At 33.8% G+C, this 19,304-nt stretch overlaps 2 protein-coding genes across 4 annotated transcripts in view; both read left to right on the forward strand.

Moving 5' to 3' along the window:
• The window catches only part of LOC127730622 (kinesin-like protein KIF3B), a 274,564-nt gene extending 272,835 nt beyond the window's left edge, over positions 1-1,729 (forward strand). Inside the window, exon 15 of the mRNA XM_052239115.1 lies at positions 954-1,729. The gene's annotated coding sequence lies outside the window, so the exon portion shown is untranslated. The remainder of the gene's footprint in view (positions 1-953) is intronic.
• Positions 1-19,304, forward strand: part of LOC127730616 (WAS/WASL-interacting protein family member 2-like) — a 44,851-nt gene that overhangs the window by 4,949 nt on the left and 20,598 nt on the right. For all 3 annotated transcript variants that reach the window (XM_052239101.1, XM_052239100.1, XM_052239102.1), the window contains exons 2-5: positions 5,388-5,596; positions 5,845-5,979; positions 12,257-12,367; positions 17,209-17,969. In XM_052239101.1, the coding sequence (XP_052095061.1) occupies positions 5,407-5,596; positions 5,845-5,979; positions 12,257-12,367; positions 17,209-17,969 (1,197 nt within the window). In that variant the 5' untranslated portion in view covers positions 5,388-5,406. The remainder of the gene's footprint in view (positions 1-5,387; positions 5,597-5,844; positions 5,980-12,256; positions 12,368-17,208; positions 17,970-19,304) is intronic.

The raw sequence follows: 19,304 nt of genomic DNA on the forward strand, positions 1-19,304 counted from the left end.
CCCGCCATAGCGGAGGGGGCATTAAGTTTTACCCTTGTCTGTTTGTACATCCGTACGTCCGTCTGTACATCCCGAAACTTATACACAATGCTTATTACCACAAAACACAGATCAAGTTTGAATTTGGGTTGCGTCACTTTACTGTTCTAGAGTTATGCCCCTTTACAAATGGAAAAATTGCTTAATTTTTTTTGTTTTTGTTCTCTAACTTTAGTTTGCTTCAACCAAAAAAGACATGAGGTATCAATTGAAGTCAACTCGTGTTCCCCTGTCTGCCTTATGGAATGATAAAAAGTTACTTTTCAATGAGAAAACAACACATAAAGACAAGGCAATATACTTTTTAATGACAGTGAGTACAAGTATATACATGTATGCCTGATCAATGAATTTTAAAGTTATTCATGGCCAATAATCAAAGTCACGTTTCAGACAAGAGCATGGTAGATTTACCATTAAAACACAATTGAATGGCACAAATGAGTATTGTATATTGAAGTGCATATCTCTTTTAAATAACTTCACATACATTTTAGGTGCATTGTAAGTGATTGATTGGTTCATTTTTATTCCTCAGTACGTAGCTTTCCTGGTAGAACATATGTTACAAATTCCATTATAGAAATATGTATGTACATAAAGACATGAGGTATCACTTGAAGGCTACTCATATTCCTCTATCCAGGGCTCACACTACTTCAGAATGATAGGGAGAAGTGACTTCTCTTTTTGAAACTGAGAGGGAAATTGGTGAGATTTGAAAGAGAAGTGCTCGTTCGCTCGCGGGGCTACAATGGGAGGGGGCATTAAGTTTTACCCTTGTCTGTCTGTATGTAAGTACGTACATACAATGTACGTCCCAAAATTGGTTTCCGTTCTCTAACTTTAGTTTGCCTCAACCAAATGTTATGAAACTTATACACAATGCTTATTACCATAAAACACAGATCAAGTTTGAATTTTGGTGGCGTCACTTTTACCCTTCTAGAGTTATGCCCCTTTACAGATGGAAAAATTGCTGAATTTTTCGTTTCCATTCTCTAACTTTAGTTTGCCTCAACCAAATGTTTTGAAACTTAAGTTTGCATCAACCAAATGTTATGAATTTTATACACAATGCTTATTACCACAAAACACAGATCAAGTTTGAATATTGATGGCATCCTTTTTACCATTTTAGAGTTATGCCCCTTTATCACATTATATGCAAGCGGGGGCATCATCTGTGTCCCATGGACACATTCATCATTTATTTTCAAATATTCTGAAAATGACAGGCAGTTGGACTTAGTCATTTTTTTGGTACTAGCTGCATAAAGCGATCATGGTTTGTCCGGCTATCTCCTCCTACAGTTTTGGAGGTACATCTTTAATATTTTGTAGGATGTTCATACACATAATTGAGTTGTGCATGGCCACAGGATTTAGATTTTTTTCAAATATTCTAAAAATGACAGGTAGTTGGACTTGGTCTTTTTTTGGTACTAGCTGCATAAAGAGATCATGGTTTGTCCGGCTAACTCCTCTTACAGTTACATCATCATACATAGTGTTAAATTTATAATTTCCTATGGTCAGACGGGGGCATCATTTGTGTCTTACAGACAGCGTAACAATTTCAAGTTGTATGCCAACATCACTGTTTGTCAAATCTAAAATATTTGGAACTATTCTCATGCATATGGCAGAGCAGAAAAGGTGGGGGGGGGGGGCATTGTCCATATCTAGTTTTTATACGCCCGTTTACGGGACGTATTATGGTATACCGTTGTCCGTCTGTCCGTCCGTCCGTCTGTCCGTCCGTCGTCAACATGTCGGACATTAACTCAAAAACGCTTTAACCAATTTGCATAAAACTTTGGTGAATTATTTATATCTATTGACGTGAGCTCCCTTTCGTTTTTTATAAATTTTAGATTTTACGTTTCCGAGTTATGGGGTTTTATTCATTTAAAAAAGGGGGATTTTCCAGTTTTCGGACAATAACTCAAGAATGCTTTCACCAACTTGCAAGAAATTGTGGTGAATTGTTTATATCTATTGACATGATCTCCCTTTCGATTTTTATATATTTTAGATTTTACGTTTCCGAGTTACAGGTTTTTATTCATAAAAAAAGGGGGATTTTCCAGTTTTCAGACAAAAATCAAAAATGCTTTCAGCAGTTCTAATGAAACTTTGGTGAATTGTTTATATCTATTGATGTAAGCTCCATTTAGAATTTTATAAATTTTACATTTTACATTTCTGAGTTAGGGGGTTTTATTCCTTAAAAAAGGGGGGATTTTCCAGTTTTCGGACAATAACTCAAAAATGCTGTCACCAATTCTCATGAAACTTTGGTGAATTGTTTATATCTATTGATGTATGCTCCCTTTACATTTTCAAAAATTTCCAATATGACATTGAGAATTAATTGAACTTTAATTGTTTATAGTCTGACAACAGATTTACTAAGTATTGCACAACAGCTGAGTGTATTGCACAACACCAGGAAATCTTTAATTGAATATAAATTCAATTCATATAACCAATTTCAAGTTCTTTGACTACATTTATTCAGAATCCTATAATATGTCAAATATTTAATACAATCCAAATTCAGACCTGTATCAAGCTTGAATATTGTGTCCATTTTTGCCCCAACTGTTCAGGGTTGGACCTCTGCGGGCGTATCCAGCTGCGTTCAGCGAAGCAGTTTATTTCAAATATTCTGAATATGACAAGTAGTTGGATTTAGTAATTTTTTTGGTTAGGTGGGTGCATCATTTGTGTCTTATAGACAGTATAACAATTTCAAGTTGTATGCCAACATCACTGTTTGTCCATTGCCAATTTTGTGGCAAAAATAAAAAATAAAGAACTTTAATTGTACAGCATACATTGTGCCTGACCCTGTCTAAATATTTTTATACGACAGCAAAAAAATTTTTGTGGTCGTATATTGGTATGACGTTGGCGTCGTCGTCGTCGTCCGGCGTCGTCGTCCGAAGACACATTAGTTTTCGCACTCTAACTTTAGTTTAAGTGAATGGATCTCAATGAAATTTTACCATAAGGTTCAATACCACGAAAGGAAGGTGGGGATTGATTTTGGGGGTTATGGTACCAACAGTTAAGGAATTAGGGACCAAAAAGGGGCCAAAAATAAGCATTTTTGTAACTTGCAGACATTACTTGTGTGTAAGTGTATGGATCTCTCTGACATTGTACCACAAGGTTCCATATCACAAAGGGAATGCTGGGATTGATTTTGGGGGTAATTGCCTCCAAATTTTAGGAATTAGGGGCCAAAAAGGGGCAAAAAACAAGCATTTTTCTAGTTTCATGACAATAACTTGTGTGTAAGTCTATGGATCTCTCTGACATTGTATCACAAGGTGCCATATCACAAAGGGAATGCTGGGATTGATTTTGGGGGTAATTGCCTCCAAATTTTAGGAATAAGGGGCCTAAAAGGGGCAAAAAACAAGCATTTTTCTAGTTTCATGACAATAACTTGTGTTCAAGTGTATGGATCTCTCTGAAATTGTACTGCAAGGTACCATACCACAAAGGGAAGGCTGGGATCGATTTTAGGGGTAATTCCCTCAAAATTTTAGTAATTAGGGGCTATAAAAGGGCAAAAAAACAAGCATTTTTCTAGTTTCAGGACAATAACTTGTGTGTAAGTGTATGGATCTTTATGAAATTGTACTGCAAGGTTCCATATCACAAAGGGAAAGCTGGGTTTGAGTTCGGGGGTAATTGCCCTAAACGTTAAGGAATTTGGGGCCAAAAAGGGGCCAAAAAACAAGCATTTTTCTAGTTTCCAGACAATAACTTGTGTTCAAGTGTATGCATCTCTCTGAAATTGTACTGCAAGGTACCATACCACAAAGGGAAGGCTGGGATTGAGTTTGGGGGTGATGAATCATAAGGGGGTTCAAAAAATTGGGGGGGGGGGGGATTTTTTTTTCCTTTTTTTTCTTTAAAATTTTCCATTTTAAATTGGTTATTTCTGATTTATATGTAAAAGCAAATAATAATGATATGGTTTGAATAGGTCAATTAAAAATTTTTAAGTTCTTAGACCACTTTCATTCTGTGTCAGAAACGTATGCTGTGTCAAATATTTAATTACTATCCAAATTCAGTGCTGTATCAAGCTTGAATGTTGTGTCCATACTTGCCCCAACTGTTCAGGGTTCGACCTCTGCGGTCGTATCAAGCTGCGCCCTAGCGGAGCATTTTATTGAACATCATTTTATAACCGGATTAGAAGTAAAAATTGGTTATTGATTTGGGGATGTACGATGGACGGGCGGGCGGCTGCCAAACAGTGTCTGTTCATTTACATGAAAACAATTTGAAGAATTTTTTTCAAATTTAGATATGTTGACTTGTTGTTCCCTGTGACTAAATGAAGGTCAAGTTCAATTTTCACGATTTTAGATTGTTGCTCAGTTAGAGCCCTTTCCCAAGAATTCAATTTTTGATGAATTAATACATTTCTGTACAAAGGGAAATAACTCATTTTTTAAAAGATTTTTAAAAGACATTGTATTAATGATAAATGACATTTTGGATATTTTTTTTCTTTTCTTTGGTAAATTGTTTGAACAATTTTGTGGTAGGTTTGTTTGTTATTCTGTATAAACTAATTTTCTGAATGCTATATATATATATAATTTTTTTTTATGAAGTGAACTCCTTTTATTAGATAATAATCTTAATTTTATTATAGGATATATTTCATTACATTTAAAGTTGTTGACATTGATCATAGATAAGTTGCAGATCTGTATTAGTTTGTGACAAATGAAAGAAAAAATATTTGGAACTATTAATTATATTTGAATATAATTTGAAAATAGATATAGTTTGTGTTACATCATATCTAATTTTAGAGAACTATTAATCATATATAATATTAAGAGTACTATGTTAAACCATATTTCTGTTCAAAGGGAAATAACTCAAACTTATTTTATGAACACATGATAACATCAAAATTTCTTTATAATTTTTTTTTTAAGTCATGTGTGTTATGAAGGTAGATGTCACAGTTGTTATGTGGTATTTTATTTTTGTTGTGTGTGCACGTGTTAATGTTTAATTTTTACATGATCCTGTTTGGGGTTCAGATTTGCAAATATCATTTTCATTATTAATTAGATAATAATCTATTTTAAATATTCAATCACAATCCAAATTCAGAGCTGTTTTAAGCTTAAATGTTGTGTTCATACTTGCTCAACTGTTCAGGGTTCGACCTCTGCAGGAAAATCTGGTTTGCTGTCACTCGACAGCCTCTTGTTATATCTGATTTTAATTAAAATTATCAATATTGTAATCATTTTGTCTATAATTGTATTCGTCTGCATTAACTTACTTGTTGTTTTCAGACTATAGAACTCAGCAAGCATGCCTCCACCTCCACCTCCGCCTCCTGCTCCGCCCTCAGCTCCAGGACCACCCCCTCCATCTTCAAGTAAAGCCAGTAAGCCATCTGGCAACAGAGACAGAGGGGCACTACTGGGTCAGATAAACAACTTCAAAGGAGCAAAGTTAAAGAAAGTACAAACCAATGATAGGAGTTCACCATTAGTAGGGGGCAAGTAAAAGACACACATTTAATACTTTCATTTAATGCATTTTCAATAATTTATTAGTGGTTGTCAGGAGTCAACAAAATTTGCTAGCTCTTTATTTTGAATATCAATTTATGAAATGAATATGCATGCAAACATCCATCCATTTTAGCTTTTTTTAGATACAAATGTTTAATATTTAGTTTGAATAAACTAAATGAAAGAAGTATTTCTGTGAAATATTTTGTTAATTAAAAATGTTTGTGTTCAGGTAAAAAGCCTGCAGGGCCTATGGGAGGAGGAGGACCACCTCCACCTGGTCCAGGGAAGTTTGCTACTGTAGCAGGGCGTACCAGCAATGCTCATTCAGATATTCCTAACCAATGGAAAGGCTCACAAGATGATGGTATGTTTATTTCATGATCAATTACTATGATACATACATTAATATATATAGAGATACATGAAAAATAATGTAGTAGGGATGTGGACAATTTTATCAAATTGTGTTTCAAGTACTTGCAGATCAAATGTGAGATTCTAGAACTTTTTGATAAAATAATTTACTCAATGTGGTTCCTAATGGGGTAATGCTGCATATTGAGACTTAAATAGTTAGATTGAATTCATATCTGATGTTCTTTTTATGGATTTCAGTTACCCAAACAATTGGCAAAGCACAATGTTGTTTTTAAAAATGTTGCAAACGCTAGTAACTCAGTATATTATGCATAGAAGCCTGACTGAACAGCTGTTTTTCTAGATATTCTTTTTTAGTCAGATTTGTATTCAGGTAACCCTACAGCCATTTAAACAACATTCTACAGCCTTTTAAATACATTAACAGAAATTTGAAAAGTGGAAGTCACAAAAACTAGTGATTCCTTTTTTTTTTTTAGTTAAAATTTGATTTTTCAAAATCTGACTGGGACACTTAGTCTGATCTAGAAATTCATCTAACTGCCTTCTAATCATATAGTTAAAGACAGCCTATTTGTCCACTTGATGCAAGTTACAGGCAAACAGAACATTTTAAATCATCAATTCCTCAGCCATAGTCTAACCAATCACACATCATTTATTCCCATACTGTTGAAAATTTGCTTTCTATTAGCTTGAAATTGGATCTGCTCAGTTTGAACTTAGCTTGCCTTCTTTGCGGTGGCTGAATGGTGTTCACAATTTGTGTAATATCAATTATAAAATGGTTAAATGACAGCCAGCTCTTTTGAATTATACAGACTAATGATTAATAAAATACAAGTACATGTATCACCCTTAAAGATTTAATTGATTTTATGAGATTGAATATTTATTTGTATTGCTGGGTAGAATGATAAATTTGAAGCATCCATACACAAATTTTCGAATGTCAAAGTAGATCTTTAGATTCACTGCTTTGTTAAATTGTATGAAAACTGACTCTTGCGCTAAGCAGAGTATTTCAGTAGACTGGTGCAGATTCTGTTATTCTCTTTCTTTTTTTCAAATTTATTATAAGATTTGTAAATGTTAAGAACTGCTAAAATACTAATTTATCAGGTCTAGTAAACAATATGATGATAAATATACCATATATATATGTATACATATATACTTTCGACATTTTAGGAATGGGTTATAAAAGTTTATTCTATAGTACCCTGTATTTTTATTAGTACATGTAACTTATAGCTTAGTTGCCAAATGCTGTTTACAGGACCTTCTGTTGAATTTAGAAAGGAGAGAAGTAGAAAGATGAGCTTAGAATTTAGAACTATTACTCTGAGGAGGAAAACATTAAAAACATCTCATTCTGTTGATGATTTTCGCACTGGTAACACAAATTTATTTCATGGGTTTTTTTTAATTTATTTTCAGAATTGCATGTATCAGAGAAAGGTGTATAATTTTTATTCTACTCAATCATAAATTTCTTATGTGATTTTTATTGAAAGATGCTGTAAAACATTTGTCATTTATTTTTATTTTCAATAACATCAACTAACATTTGTGGCATGGTCATTTTATTATGCAGGTGATTTATACTTTTTACTAATATAGATGTTCAGATATGTATACATTTTGAGATTTTTTTTGGGGTATTTCAGATATTCCTCTTGTTTTAAAAGCAAAATAATGAAAAGAAATAAGCTTTTTCAGAGATTGCACATGAAAAAAGATAACATGCAATTTGCAGAGTATTGAATTTGTTGTTTCTAAACCCCTGAAGGGATCATGATGATGATTTAAAAACTGGACAAAATTCCCTTGGAATTGTAATACATGTACATGTGTATGCCTTTACAAAGCAATAGATACAAGTTCAATTTGTGATTATTTTTACCATAACCTTTGCAGATTAATGTCTCTTGACCTTGAATCAATGATAAATGCTAAACTATGATACCTATGTTTTAATTTTTTGTTAGAAAAATAGAGAGAAAAAAAGATATTTTAGTTTGAGCACAATTGACATGTTAACAGCTCTTTATATTTCTGCCACACTTTTGGATGGATCATAAAGATTTACCAATGCCTCTCCATCTGTACATGTATGTCTATTAGACTAATTCAGAGTTTGCCCAGTCTGTATGTCAGATTGGTGTATCTATGATATAATACATTCCTATAACACTGCATCCCATTCTACATTGTTCTAAAACCCATTAGTATTATACTGTGGAATGATCTTTTTTAATTCTGCAATACCTTATAGTGACATCTGTTCACTTTAATGCTCAAAAATTTGTTTGAAAACTTCCTGATCATTCTTTACATTATTTGGTTATCATGGTTATCAGAGAGTCAGTTTGTGAGACAGGTGATAAACCCACTCATGTATTGAGCTTGTTTAAATATCTTTAAAATCAATAGACAACAATGATTAAAAAGGAAATAGATCAACTTCCTGTGTAAATATGTCCTTACTGTATATTGTTCTTTCTGATAAAACAATGTCAGGCTGCAGAAAAAGGTAGCTGTTGAAATACTTGCACACTAAACAATTTCCTTGTTTGTCAAATGTCCCACGGGAATTTCTGTTTCAGTTTGGTAATAAGTTTTATGGGTGTAGAAAACATAAATCATTGGAAATAGGTGACAGACCATACAGTTTAGTGGAGATAATGATATTGTACCATTGTACCAGGTTTTTTTTTTACATTTTGATAATTGGATTTAACTACAGGACTCAAAATCTGAAATAAAAAAATTGTACAAAATAACCTAACAGATTGGTTGCAAACAATATGTTTTGCTCTTCTATTTAAAACATAAAACAAATTTTCATATTTAGTAAAGATTTGTGTCTTTTTTGTACTGAATACTCATAATTTCTCTAGGACACATCATTAAATTTAAATTAAAATTAAACACTTTCAGGAACATTTTAAAAAGTTTTAATCAAATTGGCCCCTGAATTGCAAAAATAGTGAAATTGCTCAAGTCTTTCAAAATTAAGTTAATTGTATTGTTAAATCCACAGGTTTCTGTTAATACAGAAATTATTGTGAGATTTTAATTAATTCGAATAATGCAACCTGGTGAGAATTGCAATAATAAGAACTCGCATTCTGATATCTGTATGCAGATTTTCCTGAAATTACAATAATTAATCTTGCATCTTTGTCCTTTCTTCAAAAATCCCAAAAATAAATGCATGCAATAATTTCTGAATTTTCGTAAAATAATCTCGGCACATTAGTGAAGAAAGGTCACTGTGATATCCTAAATATGTTGAAATTGACATATTTGACCGAAAATTTGACAAAAAAGTTATCTTATCATATCTTCTTCTTTAACATATTTCACATGTTACACAAGAACTCAGTCAAATTTTTGAAATCAAACAATTTTGCTGACATGTGATCACTGGGCCATGTAAGCTATTCCAATAGCTATGTATCTGCCGTCATCATAATGTTCTCCATAACAACAGTCACCTAAAAAAAAATTTTAGAAAAGAAAAACTGTTATTCAGCAGATTGATTATTTTAATGACACAATTATGATACTGTTTTTGTTTATGACGACCTCATTGGCCTTAAAAGCCTCTTGTTATGGTTGTTCAAGTGGCTAATATTTCATGCATACTTAGTACTAGTTTTTGTCAACATACATGTATGAAGTGTCTGCATTCATTATATAGACAAAAAGACAAACTGATCATGAAGTTCTGTTTCATAATTTTTGACCACCACATCCAATTTCATCACAATTATATTTTACATTAAAGGTAGTGTTATACTATATACTTGTTATATCAATAATAAGACAGGAAGTAACTGAAGTAGCTTCCTCTTAACCTTCATTTTAATGTAACTGGTAGTAATGTGATCAATCTTTACATGTGATTTAGAAAAAACTTTGATGTTGCTAGAAGTAAAAACAAGTGATATTTTGCAGTGTTAGCTTGTGCCAATACTTTGTTTACTAAGATTGTTTTGCTTATCAAATTTCTGATGTTAACTGAGTCATTTGTTCATATTCCAATACTTATTTTAATGTACTAGTAGTCCCGTATGATTATTTAAAAAATATACCTTTACATCAAGGCTTTTGCACTTAAATCTTAGATTCTTTTATACACATATGTAATAACTTAAATGTTGTTTAAGCTTTTAAGTTTACTTTGAGGTATCATCCAGACTACTTTTGTTCCCCTGTCTGCCTTATACAATGATAAACATTTACTTTTCAATGAGAAAACAGCACATAAAGACATAAGGTGTCACTTGATGGCTACTCATGTTCACCTGTCTGCCTTATAGATTGATAAAAAGTTACTTTTCAATGAGAAAACAACACATAAAGACTTGAGGTATCATTTGATGGCTACTCATGTTCCCCTGTCTGCCTTATAGATTGATAAAAAGTTACTTTTCACTGAGAAAACAACACATAAAGACTTGAGGTATCATTTGAAGGCTACTTGTGTGCCCCTGCCTGCCTTATGGAATGATAAAAAGTTACTTTTCAATGAGAAAACAGCACATAAAGATATGAGGTATCATTTGAAGGCTACTCATGTTCCCCTGTCTGCCTTATAGATTGATAAAAAGTTACTTTTCACTGAGAAAACAACACATAAAGACTTTGAGGTATCATTTGAAGGCTACTCATGTTCCCCTGTCTGCCTTATACAATGATAAACATTTACTTTTCAATGAGAAAACAGCACATAAAGACATAAGGTGTCATTTGAAGGCTACTTGTGTTCCCCTGTCTGTCTTATAGATTGATAAAAAGTTACTTTTCAATGAGAAAACAGCACATAAAGACATGAGGTATCATTTGAAGGCTACTCATGTGCCCCTGTCTGCCTTATGGAATGATAAAAAGTTACCTTTCAATGAGAAAACAACACATAAACCCATGAAGCATCATTTGAAGGCTACTCATGTTCCCCTGTCTGCCTTATGGATTGATAAAAAGTTACTTTTCAATGAGAAAACAATACATGAAGGCATGTGGTAACATTTGAAGGCTACTCATGTTCCCCTATCTACCTCATAGAATGATAAAAAGCTACCTTTCAACAAGAAAGCAATACATACAGACACGAGGCTACTGTTCCCTTATGCCTATTTGCCTTATGGATTGATAAAAAGTTTGTTTCAATGGTAAAACAATGCATAAAGACTTGAGGTATCATTTGAATGCTACTTGTGTTCCCCTGTCTGCCTTATGGAATGATAAAAAGTTACTTTTCAATGAGAGAACAACACATAAAGACTTGAGGTATCATTTGAATGCTACTTGTGTTCCCCTGTCTGCCTTATGGAATGATAAAAAGTTACTTTTCAATGAGAGAACAACACATAAAGACTTGAGGTATCATTTGAAGGCTACTCATGTTCCCCTGTCTGCCTTATGGAATGATAAAAAGTTACTTTTCAATGAGAAAAAACAATACATAAAGACTTGAGGTATCATTTGAAGGCTACTCGTGTGCCCCTGTCTGCCTTATGGAATGATAAAAAGTTACTTTTCAATGAGAAAACAGCACATAAAGACATGAGGTATCATTTGAAGGCTACTCATGTTCCCCTGTCTGCCTTATGGAATGATAAAAAGTTACTTTTCAATGAGAAAACAGCACATGAAGACTTTGAGGTATCATTTGAAGGCTACTCGTGTTCCCCTGTCTGCCTTATGGAATGATAAAAAGTTACTTTTCAATGAGAAAAAAACAATACATAAAGACTTGAGGTATCATTTGAAGGCTACTCGTGTTCCCCTGTCTGCCTTATGGAATGATAAAAAGTTACTTTTTTCAATGAGAAAACAACACATAAAGACAAGGCATTTTACTCCTGAATGACAGTGAGTACAAGTATATATGCCTGATCAATGAATTTTAAAGTTATTCATGGCCAATAATCACGTTTAAGACAAGAGCATGGTAGATTTACCATTAAAACACAATTGAATGGCACAAATGAGTATTGTATATTGAAGTGCATATCTCTTTTAAATAACTTCACATACAAATTTTTAGGTGCAGTGTAAGTGATTGATTGGTTCATTTTTATACCTCAGTAGCTTTCCTGGTAGAACATATGTTACAAATTCTATTATAGAAATATGTATGTACAAATATGTCAATAATATTACTGTAATATACTCAATATAACCTGAAAAAGAATGTTGTCTGTTTAAATGTAATTGTTTATAGCTATAGCATTGATTTATTTTTGTAGGTCCAGTTGGTGGAGGCCCTCCTGTTGGTCTTGGTGGATTATTTGCTGGAGGAATTCCAAGATTACCAAATAAAGGTGGTGCTAAGTTTAATGTTGGTGGTGGACCAAAAGGTGAGGGTTAAATTGTTGACCTTGGTTTGATGTATTACCTCTATAGAATATGATTATAACCCTAGAAGCATGATTTATCTTTTTTTTTCAGAGGTAAATTCCATCAAGTGTATTTTAATATTTTTTATAAAATCTACACGAAAATATACAGTTTTGTTATTTAAATTTTGTTGATAAATTTCTTTTTCTATATGTTGAATTTGTTCAGTAGAAATATGTGTGAAAAAGATCATTGAAATTATCTGTGAAAAAAGGGTCATATATATTTTTCTAGCTCCTGAGTCACTATATTTGTCAATAGAAATGAATTATGGCAATTGGACATGGAAAATTTCACTAATACATGCACATTTTTATGCCCCTGCTGAAGGCAACGGGAGCATCAAGTGTTACCCTTGACCGTCCCTCCCATTTTCGTTTCAGCACTCTTAGCTTAAGTTTGCCTCATACAAATTTTATGAAACTCATACACAACAAGCAGATAGAGTTCCAATTTGGGTTGTTGGACATTTACCATTCTAAAGTTATGCCCCTTTTTAACTTCTTCTTTTATTCTTCTTTGTTTTTAAGTCGTCTTTATTCATATTCATTTTAATTGTCATACTTTAGACATTATTATTGGAAATTTCATTAAAATAACAGTTTTCTTTTTTTCAGCCTTATTTGTAGATTGTAGGCTGTTAGTTGGGTTATAATTGTATAATGTTTGTTTCCAATCACATTTGAGTATTGTCTAGGTGCTACACTTTTGATTGCCCTTTTTATGGTCATTAGATTTAGAAAATTCATGAAAGTCTTTTGTCTCCTCCATTGGCAGCCCTCAGTGGAGACAATGAGAAGTTATATGTATGACCATGATGACTTTTGTTATGGTTTATCTACTTTTGACCATATAAATACCATGTGACTTGGGAAGATTGCAAATATAAATAACTATGACTAAGCCTGTTTAAAATTCTTTTATCTGCTAAGTTTTCAGGAATCCTAGGGATATTATGCTGTTCTATGGTATTTATTTGTAAAATTACTATTACAGTTAACCTTATTTAAAAATCTTGTTTATGGTGACTTTCCAGTTCTACCATTTTTGTCTCGCCTTGACGGAGTATTATGCTGTCGCCGGCGTCTGTGTCTGCGGCGGCCTCAACAATGTATTAGTTTGTGATTAGGTCTAGTTCATGGTGAACCACTAGTGGTAGGTCAATGATATTTGGTATGCAGTTGTATTAGCATTGGCACATTTCATTACCATGGAGATTATTTGGCCCCGCCCCCTCAGTCAAGGTCTATTGAATTTGAAATTTTGCTTAGTTTACATGTATTAGTTTGTGATTAGGTCAGTTTATGGGGAACCACTAGTGGTAGGTCAATGATATTTAGTATGCAGTTGTTTAAGCATTGGCGTATCTCATTTCCATGGAGATTATTTGGCCTTGTCCCCTCATTCATGGTCTATTGACTTTGAAACTTTTGCTTAGTTTTCATGTATTAGTTTGTGATTAGGTCAGTTTAAGGGGAACCGTTAGTGGTAGGTCAATGATAATTGGTATGCAGTTGTATAAGCATTAGCACATCTCATTTCCATGGAGAATATTTGGTCCTTACCCCTCAGTCATGGTGTATTGACTTTGAAACTTTTGCTTAGTTTACATGTATAAGTTTGTGATTAGGTCAGTTTAAGATGAACCACTAATGTTAAGTCAATGATATTTGGTATGCAAATGTATTGGTATTTGCAATTTTAATTTCCATGGAGATTATATAACCCCACCCCCTAATTATGGTTCATTGACTTTGAAATTTTTACATAGTTTACAAGTTAATGATTGTGTTTAGGTTTGTTTAAAGGGAACGACTTATGAAAAGTCAATGGTATTTGGTTTACAGTTGTATTAGCATTGGCACATCTCATTTCCATGGAGATTGTTGAGCCCTGTACCTTCAGTCATGGTTCATTGACTTTGAATATTTGCATAACTTACATGTTCAAGTATTGCTATTTTAATTTCAACATTCACATTATTAAAATAACAAATAGGTGAGACATATCTCTGTGTTAACAATTTATTAACCTGAATTATGACTGATTTACTAAGACAAGAGAATATGTTCAAGATTTATAGTAGATATGGAGGTGTTTCTGAGTAAGGATCCGGAAATTTTTCACACAATTTCTGTCATTTTGAGATGACTTGAAAGTTTGGGTCTTTTTTCAAACTGTCGAAAATATTCACACTAGATTCATGGCATCAACAAACTTGTATTGACTGGTTACATAGCATTTTCTTCAAGAAGTTTCTTACCAGTTTTTCTTAAAACATTCAACAATTTATGGAATGCAACAGTTTGAAACTGAAATGACCAAAAACGGTAAATTTCTCAGGAATTGCCAACACTTCTTTCTATTTTGAAATAAAAACCCGAAGTTTTAAGTTAATACTAAAATAAGAGTGATTCCGGATTTATTTACAGGATTTGCTCTTGTTTATCAAATGACAGAAAATCATTGTATTTTTATACGACCGCAAATTTTTTACGGTTGTATATTGGTATGACGTTGGCGTCGTCATTGTCGTCCGAAGACACATTGGTTTTCGCACTCTAACTTAAGTTTAAGTGAATGGATCTCTATGAAATTTTCCCATAAGGTTCAATACCACAAACGGAAGGTGGGGATTCATTTTGGGGGTAATGGTATCAACAGTTAAGGAATTAGGGGCCAAAAAGTAACTTCCAGACATAACTTGTGTGTTAGTGTATGGATCTCTCTGACATTGTATCACAAGGTTCCATATCACAAAGGGAATGCTGGGATTGATTTTGGGGGTAATTGCCTCCAAATTTTAGGAATTAGGGGCCGAAAAGGGGCAAAAAACAAGCATTTTTCTAGTTTCATGACAATAACTGGTGTGTAAGTGTATGGATCTCTCTGACATTGTACCACAAGGTTCCATATCACAAAGGGAAATCTGGAATTGAGTTTGGGGGTAATTGCCCAGAACGTTTAGGAATAAGGGGCCAAAAAGGGGCCAAAAATAAGCATTTTTATACGCCTGTCAAATTTTTGACGGGACGTATTATGGTATACAAATGTCCGCCGTCCGTCTGTCTGTCTGTCCGTCTGTCTGTCCGGCGTAAACATTTTGCACCGTAACTTGAGAATTACTTATCCAAATTTCATGAAACTTAACATAGTTGTTTCTTATGATGGTCAAACGATCTGTATACTTTTTGGTGAAAATAAGATTAAAACTTTTTGAGTTACGGGACTTAGTAACTAAAACCGGTGTGTGTTTTTTTTCACATGTCGCGCCGTATCTCAAAAACAATTTATGGTTATTGCTTAAAACTTTACACACTTCTTAGTTATATTAATCTTAAGATCTGTATACTTTTTGGTGATGATTCAAAATTTTATTTTAGAGATATTGAGTATTTTGTTAAAAAAGGGGGAGGGGTTTTTCACATGTCGCGCCGTATCTCAAAAACAGTTTATGATTATTGCTTAAAACTTTACACACTTCTTAGTTATATTAACCTTAAGATCTGTATACTTTCTGGTGATGATTCAAAATTTTATTTTTGAGTTATTGAGTATTTTGTAAAAAAAGGGGGAGGGGTTTTTCACATGTCGCGCCGTATCTCAAAAACGATTTATGATTATTGCTTAAAATTTTACACACTTCTTAGTTATATTAATCTCAAGATCTGTATACTTTTTGGTTTTGATTCAAAATTTTATTTTTGAGATATTGAGTTTTTTGTAAAAAAAAAAAAGGGGGTTTTCGCATGTCACGCCGTATGTCAGAAACTATTTATGCTTATTGCATAAAAATTCACACACAAGACGACGAGCGTAGCTGTTTATTCAAGTTTCCAGACAATAACTTGTGTTCAAGTGTATGGATCTCTCTGAAATTGTACTGCAAGGTACCATACAAACAAAGGGAAGGCTGGGATTGATTTTGGGGGTAATTGCCTCAAAATATTAGGAATTGAGGGCCATAAAGGTGCAAAAAAACAAGCATTTTTCTAGTTTCAGGACAATAACTTATGTGTAAGTGTATGGATCTTTATGAAATTAAACTACAAGGTTCCATATCACTAAGGGTAAGCTGGGTTTGTGTTTGGGGGTAATTGCCCTAAACGTTTAGGAATTTGGGGCCAAAAAGGGGCCAAAAAACAAGCATTTTTTTGGTTTCCAGACAATGACTTGTGTTCAAGTGTATGGATCTCTCTGAAATTGTACTGCAAGGTACCATACCACAAAGGGAAGGCTGGGATTGAGTTTGGGGGTGATGAATCATAAGGGGGTTCAAAAAATTTTGTGGGGGGGGATTTATTTTTCCTTTTTTTCCTTTAAAATTTTCCATTTTAAATTGGTTATTTCTGATTTATATATAAAAGCAAATAATAATGATATGGTTTGAATAGGTAAATTAAAATTTTTTAAGTTCTTAGACCACATTCATTCTGTGTCAGAAACCTATGCTGTGTCAAATATTTAATTACAATCCAAATTCAGTGCTGTATCAAGCTTGAATGTTGTGTCCATACTTGCCCCAACGGTTCAGGGTTTGACCTCTGCGGTCCTATCAAGCTGTGCCCCAGCAGAGCATTTTATTCATTTTGGTCTATATGCAAGCCTGTTTAAAAGCTTTTTTGGTGGCAAGGCATCTAATTTTAGGTTTTAATGGGTAAAATAGATTATATAATTCAGGGCTCATCACACCAGGCTAAGAAAGCAAAATATTCTCCCTGCTAGGATTTCAGATATCGCTTTAAAAACTTGAAAATATATATACTGACAATTGTATCATGATTTTATTATGTTTTGATAGGTCCTGCTGCTGCTTTTAAGCCACCAGGACGTTCTCCTAATGGTCCGGTAAATTTTAGGAAGGAATCACCAGCAATGAATGGACCATCTTCTAGGCCAGGTGGAGCTCCACCTCCTCCTTCATCATCCACAAAACCAAGATTCAATTTACACAGGACAAGTAGTAATGGTGAAAATTTGGATAGGACTGAATTAGCTCCACCCCCTCCACCACCAAGTAATAAACCATTTCATAGGAGTGACGGTAACATTCACCGCTCATCATCAGAATTTCCTCCGCCACCACCACCAAGCAGTAAAAAACCGAATTTACATAACGACAATAGGAAGAGTGATATACCTCCTCCTCCCCCTAGTGGAAATAAACCTAATTTTGGTGGGGCACCACCACCACCTCCTAGTGCCAATAAATCTAGTGTTAATGGACCTTCATGGAAAAAAGGAGGTAGTGCACCACCACCACCTTCCAATAGTAACAAACCAAATTCAAATGGACCATCATGGAAAACAGGTGGAACAGTACCCCCTCCCCCACCTTTTTCATCAAAACCACAAGCTCAAAATGGAACTTCATCTGAAGAAAGTCCTAGAGATTCAAGGTCAAGTATTGGTAGTAGACCGAGTTCAGGGATTGCAGGTGGTATGCCAAGAAACCCTCCTCCACCCCCTCCACCAGGAAGGCCACCTTCAAACAGACCACCATCAAGTAGTGGCAGACCATCTAGCATGGTAGGGAGGCCATTACCTCCTCCGCCTTCACAGGTAAATTATATCAATTACAAATGCTTTGAATTGTACACACAAAGATAAACAAAGGCTAAGCAAAAGAAACAAGGAAATATCTTCAGTTTAATACTTAAAGTCAAATTCTAGTCAAATATTACATAATGATAATAGATTGATAACTGGAATTTGAGGTAAATATCAATAACATCGCCACCCAATAACACAATCAAAATAGACATCCTAAAATTGGCTAAAAATGTACTGGACTTAAACTTATGGATAGGCCTAAATTACATTGAAGTTAGACAAGGTGTTAAAGAAAGTACAGAGGATAAATATATGACTCAAACTGAAACAAAGATTCCTTGTAAAGAAAAAAACAAAATAAGTTGAACTTTTTATGTGTTCTTATTTAAAGGTGCTTGAGGACAGGACCCTGTGTTGAGCCCCTGAGCCCTCATAGTCCCTCCCTTCATTATCATAAATCCCCATTTTTGATTTTGCCTGCGACTTATGTCGCAGAAAGTCGCAGAAAGCTGGACATAGGGATAGTGATCCAGCAGCGGCTACGGCGGCGGCGTTAGCTAACTTCTTAAAAGCTTTATATTTAAGAAGCTAGAAGACCTGGATGCTTCATACTTTGTATATAGATGACTTATGTACAAAGTTACGTCTGTCATATGTCCATTGTCCTTGATCTCATTTTCATGGTTCAGTGACTACTTGAAAAAAAAGTCAACATTTTTTGTAATGTTAATTTCTTTCTTATTATGAGTAAAAGGATAACTATATTTAGTATGTGCATACCTTGCAAGGTCCTCATGCCCGTCAGACAATTTTCATTTGACCTCGACCTCATTTCATGGATAAGTGAACAAGGTTAAGTTTTCGTGGTCAAGTCCATATATCAGATACTATAAGCAGTAGGTCTGTTATATTTGGTATATGGAATGATTGTAAGGTGTACATGTCCAACTGGTAGGTGTCATCTGACCTTGACCTCATTTTCATGGTTCAGTGGTCAAAGTTAAGTTTTTGAGTTTTGGTCTTTTTTTCTAATACTATATGCAATAGGTCAACTATATTTGGTGTATGGAAATATTTTATGATGTACATGTCAGTCTCGCAGGTTTTATTTGACCTTGACCTCATTTTCAAGGATCATTTCTCAGTGTTAAGTTTTTGTGTTTTGGTCTGTTTTTCTTCAACTATAAGCAATAGATCAACTATATTTGTTGTATGGAAGGATTGTACAGTGTATATGTCTGTCTGGCAGGTATCATCTGACCTTGACCTCATTTTCATGGTTCATTGGTCAATGTTAAGTTTTCATGGTTAAGTTTGTTTCTTAAATACTATAAGCAATAGGTC

The sequence above is a fragment of the Mytilus californianus genome, unplaced genomic scaffold, assembly GCF_021869535.1.
Source record: "Mytilus californianus isolate M0D057914Y unplaced genomic scaffold, xbMytCali1.0.p SCAF_2, whole genome shotgun sequence".
NCBI classification, from domain to species: Eukaryota; Metazoa; Mollusca; class Bivalvia; order Mytilida; family Mytilidae; genus Mytilus; species Mytilus californianus.